This window comes from Oncorhynchus kisutch, linkage group LG26 (assembly GCF_002021735.2).
Source record: "Oncorhynchus kisutch isolate 150728-3 linkage group LG26, Okis_V2, whole genome shotgun sequence".
Classification (NCBI taxonomy): Eukaryota; Metazoa; Chordata; class Actinopteri; order Salmoniformes; family Salmonidae; genus Oncorhynchus; species Oncorhynchus kisutch.
Window position 1 is genome coordinate 25,202,515 of NC_034199.2, and position 14,697 is coordinate 25,217,211.

At 39.7% G+C, this 14,697-nt stretch overlaps 1 protein-coding gene across 2 annotated transcripts in view; it reads right to left on the bottom strand.

Annotated features, from left to right (window-relative positions):
- Positions 1–6,682: 6,682 nt before the first annotated feature.
- Positions 6,683–14,697, bottom strand: part of LOC109871341 (MORC family CW-type zinc finger protein 3) — a 40,704-nt gene continuing 32,689 nt past the window's right edge. Inside the window, exons 18-19 of one of the 2 annotated variants that reach the window (XR_004205640.1) lie at positions 14,350–14,551; positions 6,683–6,931 (exon numbers count right to left, since the gene is read on the bottom strand). Coding sequence is in view for 1 of the 2 variants with exons in the window: in XM_020462183.2 (XP_020317772.1) it covers positions 14,404–14,551 (148 nt within the window). In the remaining variant the exon portion in view is untranslated. Of the gene's footprint in view, positions 6,932–10,512; positions 14,552–14,697 lie in introns of those variants that run through there. The other variant, XM_020462183.2, reaches the window with a different exon arrangement.

Sequence of the window (14,697 nt, forward strand, 5' to 3'; positions counted from 1 at the left end):
TTGAGTCTGGGTAATTTCAAGGGGTAAATAAAATTGACATTCAAAATAGATTTCAGCTGACATTATAGTAGAATAACAACATATATGCTGACATTCAAGTCGCTGTAAGTGTATGAAGCGCATTTTTTACTTATTTTATTTTATTTATTTATTTCACCTTTATTTAACCAGGTAGGCTAGTTGAGAACAAGTTCTCATTTACAACTGCGACCTGGCCAAGATAAAGCATAGCAGTGTGAACAGACAACAACACAGAGTTACACATGGAGTAAACAATAAACAAGTCAATAACACAGTAGACAAAGAAAAAATAGTCTATATACATGAGGAGGTAGGCGAATAATTACAAATTACATCATGTAATTTAGTTTGAGACTTGGGGTAAATTGGGAATTAGGAGGTGGGGAAGCACTATTTAATAGAAATGACTCAAGTAAAAGGGAAAGTCACCCAGTAAAATCCTACTTGAGTAAAAGTTTTAAAGTATTTGGTTTGAAATATAATTAAGTATCAAAAGTAAATGTAATTGCTAAAATATACAAAAGTATCAAAAGTGAAAGTATAAATAATTTTAAATTCCTTATATTAAGCAAAGAGATGGTACGACTTTCTTGTTTTTATTTGATTTATGGATAGCCAGGGGCACACTGTTTAGTTTGTCGCCAGATCAGATGACCAGGGATTTTCTCTATAAATTCGTGAATTAGACCATTTTCCTGTCCTGCTAAGCGTTCAAAATGTAATGAGTACTTTCGGGTGTCAGGGAAAATGTATGGAGTAAAAAGTACATTATTTTCGTCAGGAATGTAATAAAGTAAAAGTCATTAAAAAAGTACAGACACCCTCAAAAAACGACTTAAGTAGTACTTTAATGTATTTTTACTTATGTACTTTACACCACTGATAGCTAGGACTGTGGCATGTGTCTGTGCACTTTCCCTCCGCTGCGCGCTGAAAACGGAACAGTTGGTCACGCCACAATTTATGTTGAATTCAGCAATGCCAGCACATCAGGCTGTAATTTGATATTGATATCATTGGCTTCATGGGGAAATCCCTGAGTGATTTTCTTCCTCTGGCAACCGAGTTAGTGTCACGTTCTGACCTTAGTTCCTTTGTTTTGTCTTTTGTTTTAGTATGGTCAGGGCGTGAGTTGGGTGGGTTGTCTATGTTAGTTTTCTACGATTTTCTATTTCTGTGTTTGGCCTGGTATGGTTCTCAATCAGAGGCAGCTGTCAATCGTTGTCCCTGATTGAGAACCATATTTAGGTAGCCTGTTTTCGATTGTGTTTTGTGGGTGGTTATTTTCAGTCTTTGTGTGTCTGCACTAGACAGAACTGTTTCGGTTGTTTCTTTGTTATTCAGTGTTCAGTTTTTTTAAATTAAATAAGATGAACACTTGCTGTGCTTTGGTCCTCACCTTCTTCCCAAGACAGCAGTTACAGTTAGGAAGGACACCATTATCTTCAAAATATATATATATATATTTAGGGAGTAGATCAGCGTTAACATTTCAATGTAATACTTCGAACACACCGATAGTGTCATTGAATTTTGGTACACCTTTCACGTTCTGACCTTAGTTCCTTTGTTATGTCTTTGTTTTAGTATGGTCAGGGTGTGAGTTGGTGGGTAGTCTGTTCTTTCTTCTATGTTGTGTTTATGTGTTTGGCCTGGTATGGTTCTCAATCAGAGGCAGGTGTCGTTTGTTGTCTCTGAGAATCATACTTAGGTAGCCTTTTCCCACCTGTGTTTTGTGGGTGATTATTTTCTGTCTAGTGTTTTCTGCACCTTTCCGGACTGTTTCGGTTTTCCTTTATTTCATGTTATTTTGTTCAGTTAACAAACATGAACACATACCACGCTGCGCATTGGTCCGACATTTAATACTCCTCCTCAGAGGAAGACGAAGAATTCCGTTACAACACCAGAATAACATTCATTTCCAATTTAACGATACGTTTGCTTTGCAGCATTGCGTTGCAGAGGCAGTTGCAGTGCGTTCGGTGTAGTGCATATGTTGGATTTATCTAATATATTCATCAAACTGGATGTGAAATGGTAGCAGAAGTTGAATGTTGAACTTTTGTTGCATACATATCCAGATGATGCTGCGTACTATTTTGCGCAAAAACACTATCGGTATGATCGAAATGTAATTGTCTGCATCAATGCTAATCCCCCATATATATTTTTTGCAAATATACACTGTATATACATACAAATGCATACACACAAAAATACATACATATACATACATATACACACATACATATACACTACCGGTCAAAAGTTTTAGAACACCTACTCATTAAAGGGTTTTTCTTTATTTTGACTATTTTCTACATTGTAGAATAATAGTGAAAACATCAAAACTATGAAATGACACACATGGAATCATGTAGTAAAGAAAAAAGTGTTAAACAAATCAAAATATATTTTATATTTGAGATTCTTCAAATAGCCTCCATTTGCCTTGATGACAGCTTTGCACACTCTTGGCATTCTCTCAACCAGCTTCACCTGGAATGCTTTTCCAACAGTCTTGAAGGAGTTCCCACATATGCTGAGCACTTGTTGGCTGCTTTTCCTTCACTCTGAGGCCTGACACATCCCAAACCATCTCAATTTGGTTAGGGTCGGGGGATTGTGTAGGCCAGGTCATCTGATGCAGCACTCCAATCTCCTTCTTGGTTAAATAGCCCTTACACAGCCTGGAGGTGTGTTGGGTAATTGTCCTGTTGAAAAACAAATGATAGGCCCACTAAGCCCAAACCAGATGGGATGGCGTATTGCTGCAGAATGCTGTGGTAGCCATGCTGGTTAAGTGTGCCTTGAATTCTAAATAAATCCCAGACAGTGTCACCAGCAAAGCACCCCCACACCATAACACCTCCTCCTCCATGCTTTACGATGGGAAATACACATACGGAGTTCATCCATTCAACCACACCGCGTCTCACAAAGACACGGCGGTTGGAACCAAAAATCTCAAATTTGGACTCATAAAAGCAAAGGACAGATTTCAGATTTCAATGTCCATTGCTCATGTTTCTTGGCCAAAGCCAGTCTCTTATTCTTATTGGTGTCATTTAGTAGTTGTTTCTTTGTAGCTAGTCTCCTCTGAATAGTTGATGTTGAGATGTGTCTGTTACTTAAACTCATTTATTTGGCTGCAATTTCTGAGGCTGGTAACTCTAATGAATTTATCCTCTGCAGCAGAGGTAACTTTAGGTCTTCCATTTTCTGTATTGCCTGACCTTCATGTCTTAAAGTAATGATGGACTGCCGTTTCGCTTTGCTTATTTGAGCTGTTCTTGCCATATTATTGACTTGTTATTTTACCAAATAGGGCTATATTCTGTACCCCCCTTATTACTGTCAGAATGTGTGCGTACTGGTAAGCGAAGTCAGGTGCAGGAGAGCAGAGATTTGTTAACAGGCGCACACTTTATTTAGGCAAAAGTGCAAAACGCGCAAAACAGTCACAAGAATTATGGATACATGAAAAATGGAGCAGCGATGGCTAGAAAGCCGGAGACGTTGACCGCCGAACGCCCCACGAACAAGGAGAGGAGCCGACTTCGGCAGAAGTCGTGACAATTACTTTCTAATCCCACCACCCCTCCTTAATTGGAGTAAACTAGTGAACAACAACGCTTAGGCTTCTACTTCCAGCTTATACAAACCATACACTTTTTATGGCACAGTCTATTTTACAATAGTTCTCTTTTGTTTGTTTTTACTCCTGTCCTTCGTCTAACCTCAACCTCTCCCATCTATTTATTTCACAAAAGTTATGAACCTATATACGTTTTATGGACACAGTATGTTTTACATTAGCTATCCTGTTGTTATTAGGTGTTATTATTACCAACCTTCAGCTCCATTCAACCCCTCCCATCTATCTCTTAACACCATCCACATTGGATTTATAATTGGCATATATTTTTCAACTGTGCTGTGATGTTTCACAAAAATTCTGAACCTTTCTATTCTCATAATTTGTACAGATTGTACCTTAAAAATACTTTTTTTGCTATTATATTATTGATCGATTGACTATGACTTTTCAGATCACCCAGGAGTGCTATCTGCAGAGTGAGCTTCAGGTAAATGTTGCAATTCTTCAGCCATTCCTGGAACTGTGACCAAAAACAAGCTCCATATGGACAGTACCAACACAAATGATCTAATGATTCTGTCTCTGGGAAGGTTGTATCCCCCCATATATATAACAATCTATTGGTTGCAAGAATTTTGTATAATAATTTTAATGAAAAATGTAAAGTTTTGAATTAGTTTTGCGTATCAGTTCATAAACCATGTGCCATGGAATCGGTACTTCGAAAATCTCTTTCCAACTATTTTGCAATCTATATGGCACGGCTGTCAAATGTTTTGGTCCTTAAATGAAACTGGTATACTTTTTTATTTGTCCATTTTTCTTAACCAATTATGGCCTTTAATGCAGGGCTGACAGACAAGTTCCCTACTTTTTCCCCTTCCAATGTCACACCCTGATCTGTTTCATCTGTCCTTGTGCTTGTCTCCACCCCTCCAGGTATCACCCATCTTCCCCATTATCCCCTGGGTATTTATACCTGTGTTTTCTGTCTCTGTGCCAGTTCGTCTTGTTTGTTCAAGTCAACCAGAGTGTTACTCCGTGCTCCTGCTTTTTCATTTTCTCTATTTTTTGTTAGTCCTTCCAGTTTTGATCCTTGCCTGCCTTGACTCTGAACCCGCCTGCCTGACCATACTGCCTGCCTTGACTCTGAACCCGCCTGCCTGACCATAGTGCCTGCCTTGACACTGAACCCGCCTGCCTGACCATACTGCCTGCCTTGACTCTGAACCCGCCTGCCTGACCATAGTGCCTGCCTTCACTCTGAACCCGCCTGCCTGACCATACTGCCTGCCTTGACTCTGAACCCGCCTGCCTGACCATAGTGCCTGCCTTGACACTGAACCCGCCTGCCTGACCATACTGCCTGCCTTGACTCTGAACCCGCCTGCCTGACCATACTGCCTCCCTTGACTCTGAACCCGCCTGCCTGACCATACTGTCTGCCTTGACTCTGAACCTGCCTGCCTGCCTGCCATGACTCTGAACTCGCCTGCCTGACCATACTGCCTGCCTTGACTCTGAACCCGCCTGCCTGACCATACTGCCTGCCTTGACTCTGAACCCGCCTGCCTGACCATACTGCTTGCCTGCCACTGTACCTCCTGGACTCTGACCTTGTTATGAACTTTTGCCTGTCCACGGCCATTCTCGTGCCTGCCCCTTGGATACTAATAAATATCAGAGACTCAAACCATCTGCCTCCCATGTCTGCATCTGGGTCTCACCCTGTGCCCTTATATCCACTTTCCTCTTCCATTTTTTGCGGTAATGCTGCAATTAGTTGGTTGTATTTTTGGATAGAGCAGACATTTCCATATATTTTTTTTGTGAAAACCTGTATCTTTTTAGTGACTGGGTGTATTTATACAACATCCAAAGTATAATTAATAACTTCACCATGCTCAAAGGGATATTCCATGTCTGTTTTTTTTGTTTTACCAATAGGTACATTGCGAAACATTGGAAAACCTCTGGTGTTTGTGGTTGAATCTGTTTGAAATTCACTGCTCAACTGAGCGACCTTACAGATACTTGTATATGTGGGGTGCATAGATTTTTGTGGGGTGCAGTCATTTTAAAATAATATTATACACTATTATTGCACTGAGTCCATGCAACTTATGTGACTTAAGCACATTTTAACTCCTGAACTTGCCATAAAAAAGTGGTTGAATACTTATTGACTCAAGACATTTCAGCTTTTCATTTTTTATTCATTTGTAAAAATGACAAAAAACACAATTGCACTTTGACATTATTGGGTATTGTGTGTAGACCAGTCAAAAAAGCTAAATGTAATCCATTTTAAATTCAGTCTAACACAAAACAAATGTGGAAAAGTCAAAAGGTGTGAATACTTTCTGATGCCACTATGTATTGCAGGAGTCAGGGATGAGCATGTGGTTGTGGTTTTATTCCACCCCCCTCCCCCTAAAGTGCATCAGGCAAAGAGTAGGGCTTTTCTATTGCCCTGCCAATCATCAAATATGCACTTGCTTTGATACTATGTGCCCTTCTAATACACTGAATGACATTTCTGCTTCCGTTTTGTTTTTGATGCCTTCCCAAACAAAGAAATGATTACTAATTGTGTATGGAATTGTGAAAGTGACATATTGAGGATTCCTTAGTCAGTAAATGTTATTGGGTTTTCTATGGCTATTTATTTTCTGCAGGTTGACATTTATTGTCATGAGTCAGAACTGAGCAGTTTCCAAAAGATTGGCTGTACAGTCAAAATTGTCCACAGTATATCGCAAAAATTGATCTAAACAACATTTTGCTTTTTGGTCTTAATTTAAGGTTAGGCATTAAGGATAGGTTGAAAATCAGATTTTATGACTTTGTGGTTGTGCCAGCTAGTAAGCACTATGCAGAGCTGCCTCCAGTACACAAGTCATCTCAATAAATGACAACCTGCATATTTTCTTCTCATACACTTTAAGAAGCTGTTGGTAATGCATTACAGCATTAATATGTGTATCTTTTGTTGCCAGTGATATATGAAGCAAGGAGTTATTTCTATTAATTGAGAGAAATAAAATCACAACACAGAACAGTGATACGTTTTTAATTTGAATAAATATAAAAAATTCCCAAATAAATAATACATTGAAAACAGTTGCATTGTAAACATAGCTGTTAATTGCAGAGCTTACATCCCTACACTAATCGGAGAATTCCTGTTCCTGACGTCATTCCAGGAAAGTTCACTGTGGTCCCCTTGTAATCAAATAGAAAATCATCATCCCGGGAAAAAACGAACACGATTCCAGAGCCTCCATCCACATTGGAGTAGTAAGTCTGTGTGAGAACGAGGTGTTAAACTCAGTAGTGAGAATACAGTAGACGGCACGGGTCAAAAAGTGACCTATTTTATGTGTCACGTGCTTATGACAATATATGTACATCATGTCCTTCCGTTCTCCTATGAGTGAGTGCTTATGTAACATGATAGTGTATCTGTTTATGGTAAAGCATGTGCTTGCACACACACATCTTCCCTGAACCACTTCTCTTGTGTAGAGAGGAACATATCGGGGGACAGAGAGAGAGCCAGAGATTTCATTCATTGAAGATAAATACACTTTAGTTATTTTTGTAAACTTCATATTATTATAAAATGTTAATACATAAATGCTATTTATGTCCTTTAAATGTTTACATGTATAATTATTATTCCTTTATTAAAAAATTATGTTATCAGCATTGTTCTTTGCTTGTAACCAACAGACATCCCACACACAACCACCTGTTGTGTGGTGGCATATGTCATTAGCCCCACCCCTGACGCGACAGATCCTTGTCAACACACACACACACACACACACACACACACACACACACACACACACACAGAGCAAGAGACAGAGATTAAATTAAATATCAGGCTATGTAAATTACATTTTGAAATCTTTAGTACCTAAATGCATACATTTTACAAGTTATTATTGAACAATCCTTCATATACATGTTTTATAAGTAATTCCTTTCTTCAAGAAAAAAAGGCATTGGGAATTATCTGTGGTAAACCAACACCTCGATCTGTCTCTAAATCCCCATCATCAAGATGTGGCCGGTTCAGACACTGTCTCTTCCCCCCATGATCTCCAGCGCCTTCCAGGATTCGCATGTTTTCATTCCCTGGATAGATCAGCCTTCTTGCCTTTAGGCCCAGGTTATGTCTTGAGGACAGAAGCGCCAATCGATGCAAAAGTTCACAATTTTGGAAAAGGGCACAAAATAGTTGACCTCTGTGTAGGCTTTTGAAAAAACATACGAACTAACTGATTTGGTGGCATTTAAACTATTTGAATTCGGCATTACCTAAAATTGTAATTTTGGAGTCTGGACTATATGCCACTGAAGAGATTCTTATGGCTTTCAAATCATCTCGCCTGCAGACTTCCTCTTCCAATGTGTACCCCGGCAGGATTATTCCCCCGAGGGCCTGTTCGATCTGACATAGAGCAAGTCTTAAGCCATTCTCTCATCCGCAACACAGGAGAAAAACACCCTGTTTTTGGTTGAAAAAGGGTGTTGAGGCTGTCGTTTGTGAAAATCTTCACCGTTGAATCGTCGGGTTGGAAAATGTAACCCATATGTCTGTCACTCATATCCACCACACCATTAACACAATCAGAGGCCTCACAAAGAATGGCTTCGAGGGTTTTGTCATTGTGTTCATGACAGGGACACAACACACTGACAATTGGTCTAGGAGACAGGTTTTATTTATTTAGAGTCTTCTGTGGATTATCTCTTGAGGTTTCTTGTCACTCGTAGTGTTCACAGCTCTTTACTTATACTGACCAATACCCTAACCCCCCCCCCCGGAAATTACTGTTTCATATACATTATTACTAAATAGCAGAGACTCACTACACTACTCTTTAAAATGTTCAAACACATTCCACATCAATTATTGACAGCTTTTATGCAAACACATGCTTTACCATAAACAGATGCACTATCAAGTTACATAAGCACTCACTCGATAGCGTGAGAACGGAAGGACAGGATGTACATACAGTGGGGCAAAAAAGTATTTAGTCAGCCACCAATTGTGCAAATTCTCCCACTTAAAAAGATGAGAGAGGTCTGTAATTTTCATCATAGGTACACTTCAACTATGACAGACAAAATGAGAAAAAATACAGAATCCAAAATCCAGAAAATCACATTGTAGGATTTTTAATGAATTTATTTGCAAATTATGGTGGAAAATAAGTATTTTGTCATAAACAAAAGTTTATCTCAGTACTTTGTTATATACACTTTGTTGGCAATGACAGAGGTCAAACGTTTTCTGTAAGTCTTCACAAGGTTATCACACACTGTTGCTGGTATTTTGGCCCATTCATCCATGCAGATCTCCTCTAGAGCAGTGATGTTTTGGGGCTGTTGCTGGGCAACACGGACTTTCAACTCCCTCCAAAGATTTTCTATGGGGTTGAGATCTGGAGACTGGCTAGGCCACTCCAGGACCTTGAAATGCTTCTTACGAAGCCACTCCTTCGTTGCCCGGGCGGTGTGTTTGGGATCATTGTCATGCTGAAAGACCCAGCCACGTTTCATCTTCAATGCCCTTGCTGATGGAAGGTTTTCACTCAAAATCTCACGATACATGGCCCCATTCATTCTTTCCTTTACACAGATCAGACGTCCTGGTCCCTTTGCAGAAAAACAGCCCCAAAGCATGATGTTTCCACCCCCATGCTTCACAGTAGGGATGGTGTTCTTTGGATGCAACTCAGCATTCTTTGTCCTCCAAACACAACGAGTTGAGTTTTTACCAAAAAGTTATATTTTGGTTTCATCTGACCATATGACATTCTCCCAATCTTCTTCTGGATCATCCAAATGCTCTCTAGCAAACTTCAGACGGGCCTGGACATGTACTGGCTTAAGCAGGGGGACACGTCTGGCACTGCAGGATTTGAGTCCCTGGCGGCGTAGTGTGCTTCTGATGGTAGGCTTTGTTACTTTGGTCCCAGCTCTCTGCAGGTCATTCACTAGGTTCCCCCGTGTGGTTCTGGGATTTTTGCTCACCGTTCTTGTGATCATTTTGACCCCGCAGGGTGAGATCTTGCGTGGAGCCCCAGATCGAGGGAGATTATCAGTGGTCTTGTATGTCTTCCATTTCCTAATAATTGCTCCCACAGTTGATTTCTTCAAACCAAGCTGCTTACCTATTGCAGATCCAGTCTTCCCAGCCTGGTGCAGGTCTACAATTTTGTTTCTGGTGTCCTTTGACAGCTCTTTGGTCTTGGCCATAGTGGAGTTTGGAGTGTGACTGTTTGAGGTTGTGGACAGGTTTCTTTTTATATATCTTTTAACTGATAACAAGTTCAAACAGGTGCCATTAATACAGGTAACGGGTGGAGGACAGAGGAGCCTCTTAAAGAAGAAGTTACAGGTCTGTGAGAGCCAGAAATCTTGCTTGTTTGTAAGTGACCAAATACTTATTTTCCACCATAATTTGCAAATAAATTCATAAAAAATCCTACAATGTGATTTTCTGGATTTGTTTCTTCTCATTTGTCTGTCATAGTTGAAGTGTACCTATGATGAAAATTACAGGCCTCTCTCGTCTTTTTAAGTGGGAGAACTTGCACAATTGGTGGCTGACTAAATACTTTTTTGCCACACTGTATATGGACATAATCACGTGACACATAAAATAGGTCAAAAATCACTTTTTGACCCATTCTGTCTACTGTATTCTCTCTCTCAGTAGCCCCACAGTTTAAACCTTTTCCTGCAGTGGGCTAAATCAGGGTCACAGTGTTTCTTAGTAGTCTTAAACAAATCTACTTTGAGACAAAAGTATACACCTCATACACATGGTTATGGCCTTATAAAAAGAGAACACATGTACCGTGTCAGAGTTTAAATGTATTTTATTTTGAGTTTGCATCCCAATATTACACTTATAATAACATTCCACCCATAACTTCTTGAGTTATATTTTCATTTTTGGCTAAAAAAACACCCATTTGAAACTGTCTATTTCTCAGGCCCAGAAACTAGAATATGCATATAATTGTCAGATTAGGATAGAAAACTCTAAAGTTTCCAAAACTGTCCAAATATTGTCTGTGAGTATAACAGAACTGATATTGCAGGCGAAAACCTGAGGAAAATCCAACAAGGAAGTGCTGTTTTTCCTGAAAGCTCTCTGTTCCATTGGATGCCTTGCCTCCATTTAAAGGGATATCAACCAGAATCCTTTTCCTATGGTTTCCTCAAGGTGTGAACAGTCTTTAGACATAGTTTCAGGCTTTTATTTTGAAAAATGAGCGAGAAAGAACCCCTCACGTCAGTGGATGGCTGGTTGCCAGCACAGTTTTTCATGCGCAACAGCCATTTTCGCTCTATTCTCCTATGGAAGAAGCTACATTCCGGTTGACATATTATCGATTATATATTGTAAAAACAACCTGAGGATTGATTATAAAAAACATTTGACATCTTTCTACGCACGTTATGGATACTATTTGGAATTTTCATCTGCGATGTCGGGACCCCTCGACCCTGTGGATTTCTGAACATAACGCGCCAAACAAATGGATATAAAAATAATCTTTATGGAACAAAAGGAACATTTATTGTGTAACTGGGATTCTCGTGAGTGCAAACATCTGAAGATCATCCAAGGTAAGTGATTTAATTTATTGCTCTTCTGACTTTCGTGACCAATCTACTTGGCTGCTAGCTGTTTGTAATATTTTGTGTACTGAGAGAGATGTTCTTACATAAATGCTTGGTATGCTTTCGCCGAAAAGCTTTATTGAAATCTGACACGCCAGGTGGATTAACAACAAGCTATGCTGTGTTTTGCTATATTGCACTTGTGATTTCATGAAAATTAAATATTTTTAGTAATTTAATTTGAATTTGGCTGTGAGCTGCCCAGGAGGAGACACATCATTCACAAACAATTGAGGGACGGCAACTGGTAAGTCAATTTAAATAAATCTGTATAAAAATAAATGATATCGAATAAAATCAGGGCGAGTAACACAAAAAAAAGGTACCCAGTCTTATAGAGAGGAGGCTATTTACTAGTCTTATGAGAACTAGGACGAGGGCGTAACGGTACCATGGAAAGCCCCACTGATTGCTGACTCTAGGCATTTAGAAGAAATGTCTATGTAGTCTGCAGCCACTACAAAATAACACAAGGCATTTTTGAATATGGGGTGTTATTTATATGTATAGCAAGTAGTGGCAAGAGAACCGTTGACGATACATAAGGTGTATAGCAAGTAATGACAAGAGAATCGTTGAAGATGCACATGGGTAATAGTACTAGGTGAATGTGAAAGTTGTGTGATTGTGAGAAATTACATATTAAACTGAAATTTGGAAAATAAATTTTACATTTGATATCAAGCCGATAGAAATGTGGATAAGAAATAGATTGACATCTGGATAATAAGCCGATTGAAATTTGGACAATAAGAGGATTGAAATTGAGCTATTAAGTATTTAGTGAATAAGAGCTGTCAGGGGACTAAGTAAGTGTGAATATGGAGTGAATGTGAGCTGAGTTTGCCAGTTCTGTGTGAGCTGATCTATAACGTTATCTACAGTAGAGGATAACATGTGTCAGAAATCTCTTAAGAGACATCATGTCTCAGGGGATGTCTCGATTAGTAACAAGGAAAACATGTTTACATTACATGTCTCGATTAGTAACAAGGATAACACCTCTGAGGGTAACATGACTCATTTTGATTATATGATGATAACATGTCTTATCAGTGGAGTTTGATGTACACTACCGGTCAAAAGTTTTAGAACACCTACTCATTCAAGGGTTTTTCTTAATTTTTTACTTTTTTCTACATTGTAGAATTATAGTGAAGACATCAAAACTATGAAATAACACATATGGAATCATGTTGTAACCAAAAAAGTGTTAAACAAATCAAAATATATTTTATATTTGAGATTCTTCTAATAGCCACCCTTTGCCTTGATGACAGCTTTGCACGCTCTAGGCATTCTCTCAACCAGCTACCAGATTGACCTGGAGTGTCCCTGTGCAAGAATTTCCACAACACCACCATGGTCATGGAACAAAATAAAAGTTTTTAAAAAGTATACAAAACATTAGGAATACCTTCCTAATAGGAACACCCCTACCCCCTCTCTGAATGGCACACATACACAATCTATATCTCAATTGTCTCAAGGCTAAAAATCCTTCTTTAACTTGTCTTCTCCCCTTCATCTACAATAAACAAAGTGGATTTAACAACTGAAATCAATAAGGGATCATACCTTACACCTAGATTCGCCTGGACAGTCTATGTAATGGAAAGAGCAGGTGTTCTTGATGTTTTGTATACTCAGTGCATTCGGAAAGTATTCAGACCCCTTGACTTTTTCCTCATTTTCTTATGTTACAGCCTTATCCTATAATTGATTAAATAGTCCCCCCCCACATCAACCTACACACAATACCCCATAATGACTAAGCAAAAACAGGTTTTTAGAAATGTGTACAAATTTATATGAAAAAAAAAGAAGGAAATATCACATTTACACAAGTATTCAGACCCTTTACTCAGTATTTTGTTGACAGCAATTACAGCCTCTCAAACTCTGTCAGGTTGAATGTGGAGCATCGCTGCACAGCTATTTTCAGGTCTCTTTCGAGATGTTTGATCGTGTTCAAGTCCGGGCTCTGGCTGGGCCACTCAAGGATATTCAGAGACTTGTCCCGAAGCCACTCCTGCATTGTCTTGGCTTTGTGCCTAGGGTCATTGTCCTGTTGGAAGGTGAACCTTCGCCCCAGTCTGAGATCCTGAGGGCTCTGGAGCAGGTTTTCATCAAGGATCTCTCTGTACTTTGTTCTGCTCATCTTTGCCTCGATCCTGACTAGTCTCCAAGTCCCTGCCGCTGAAAAACATCCCCACAACATGTTGCTGCCACCACCATACTTCACCGTAGGGATGGTGCCAAGTGTCCTGCAGACGTGACGTTTGGCATTCAGGCCAAAGAGTTCAATCTTGGTTTCATCAGACCATGGTCTGAGAGTCCTTGGAGTGCCTTTTGGCAAACTCCAAGCGGGTTGTCATGTGCCTTTTACTTGGGAGTGGCTTCCATCCAGTCACTCTACCATAAAGGCCTGATTGGTGGAGTGCTGCAGAGATGGTTGTCCTTCTGGAAGGTTTCCCATCTCCACAGAGGAACTCTGGAGCTCTGCCAGAGTGACCATCAGGTTCTTGGTCACGTCACTGACCAAGGCCCTTCTCCCCCGATTGCTCAGTTTGAACGGGCAGACAGCTCTAGGAAGAGTTTTGGTGGTTCCAAACTTCATCCATTTAAGAATGATGGTGGCCACTGTGTTCTTGGGGACCTTCAAAGTTGTGTGCCTTTCCAAATCATGTCCAATCAATTTAAAATACTACAGGTGGACTCTAATCAAGGATGATCAATCTCAAGGATGATCAACGGAAACAGGATGCACCTGAGCTTAATTTTGAGTCTCATAGCAAAGGGTCTGAATACTTATGTAAATAAGGTATCAGTTTTTTATTTTTAATAGATTTGCAAAAATTTCTACAAACCTGTTGTTACTTTGTCATTATGGGGTATTATGTGTTCATTTCCTTTTTTTGTTTGTAAAAACATACCTATAAAACCATTTTTAAAAGTGTAAAAAGGTAGGCAGGAATTATCTGTGACTATCCCCAAGTTTGCCTCACCTTACAGAGTAAGATGGATGACAACCCGTCCATCCATATCCCGCCCACAGGCACCTACACAGGCCCCATGGACTCCACGTCAGTAAGAACCTGGTCGAGGATTTCGTCAATGACTGAACAGTCATAGTTTACTTGTTCGAGGTCCAGCGCTGGGACAAACGTGACCAGGAGACGACCAACGCTCCTCCGAAGCTCCCTCAGTCTGCGAGAGAGAGAAAGAGACAGAGACAGACAGACAGACAGACAGACAGACAGACAGACAGACAGACAGACAGACAGACAGACAGAAAAACAGATTGTCAACATGTACACTGTCAGAAATGAATACTGAAGGAAACAATCTTATCC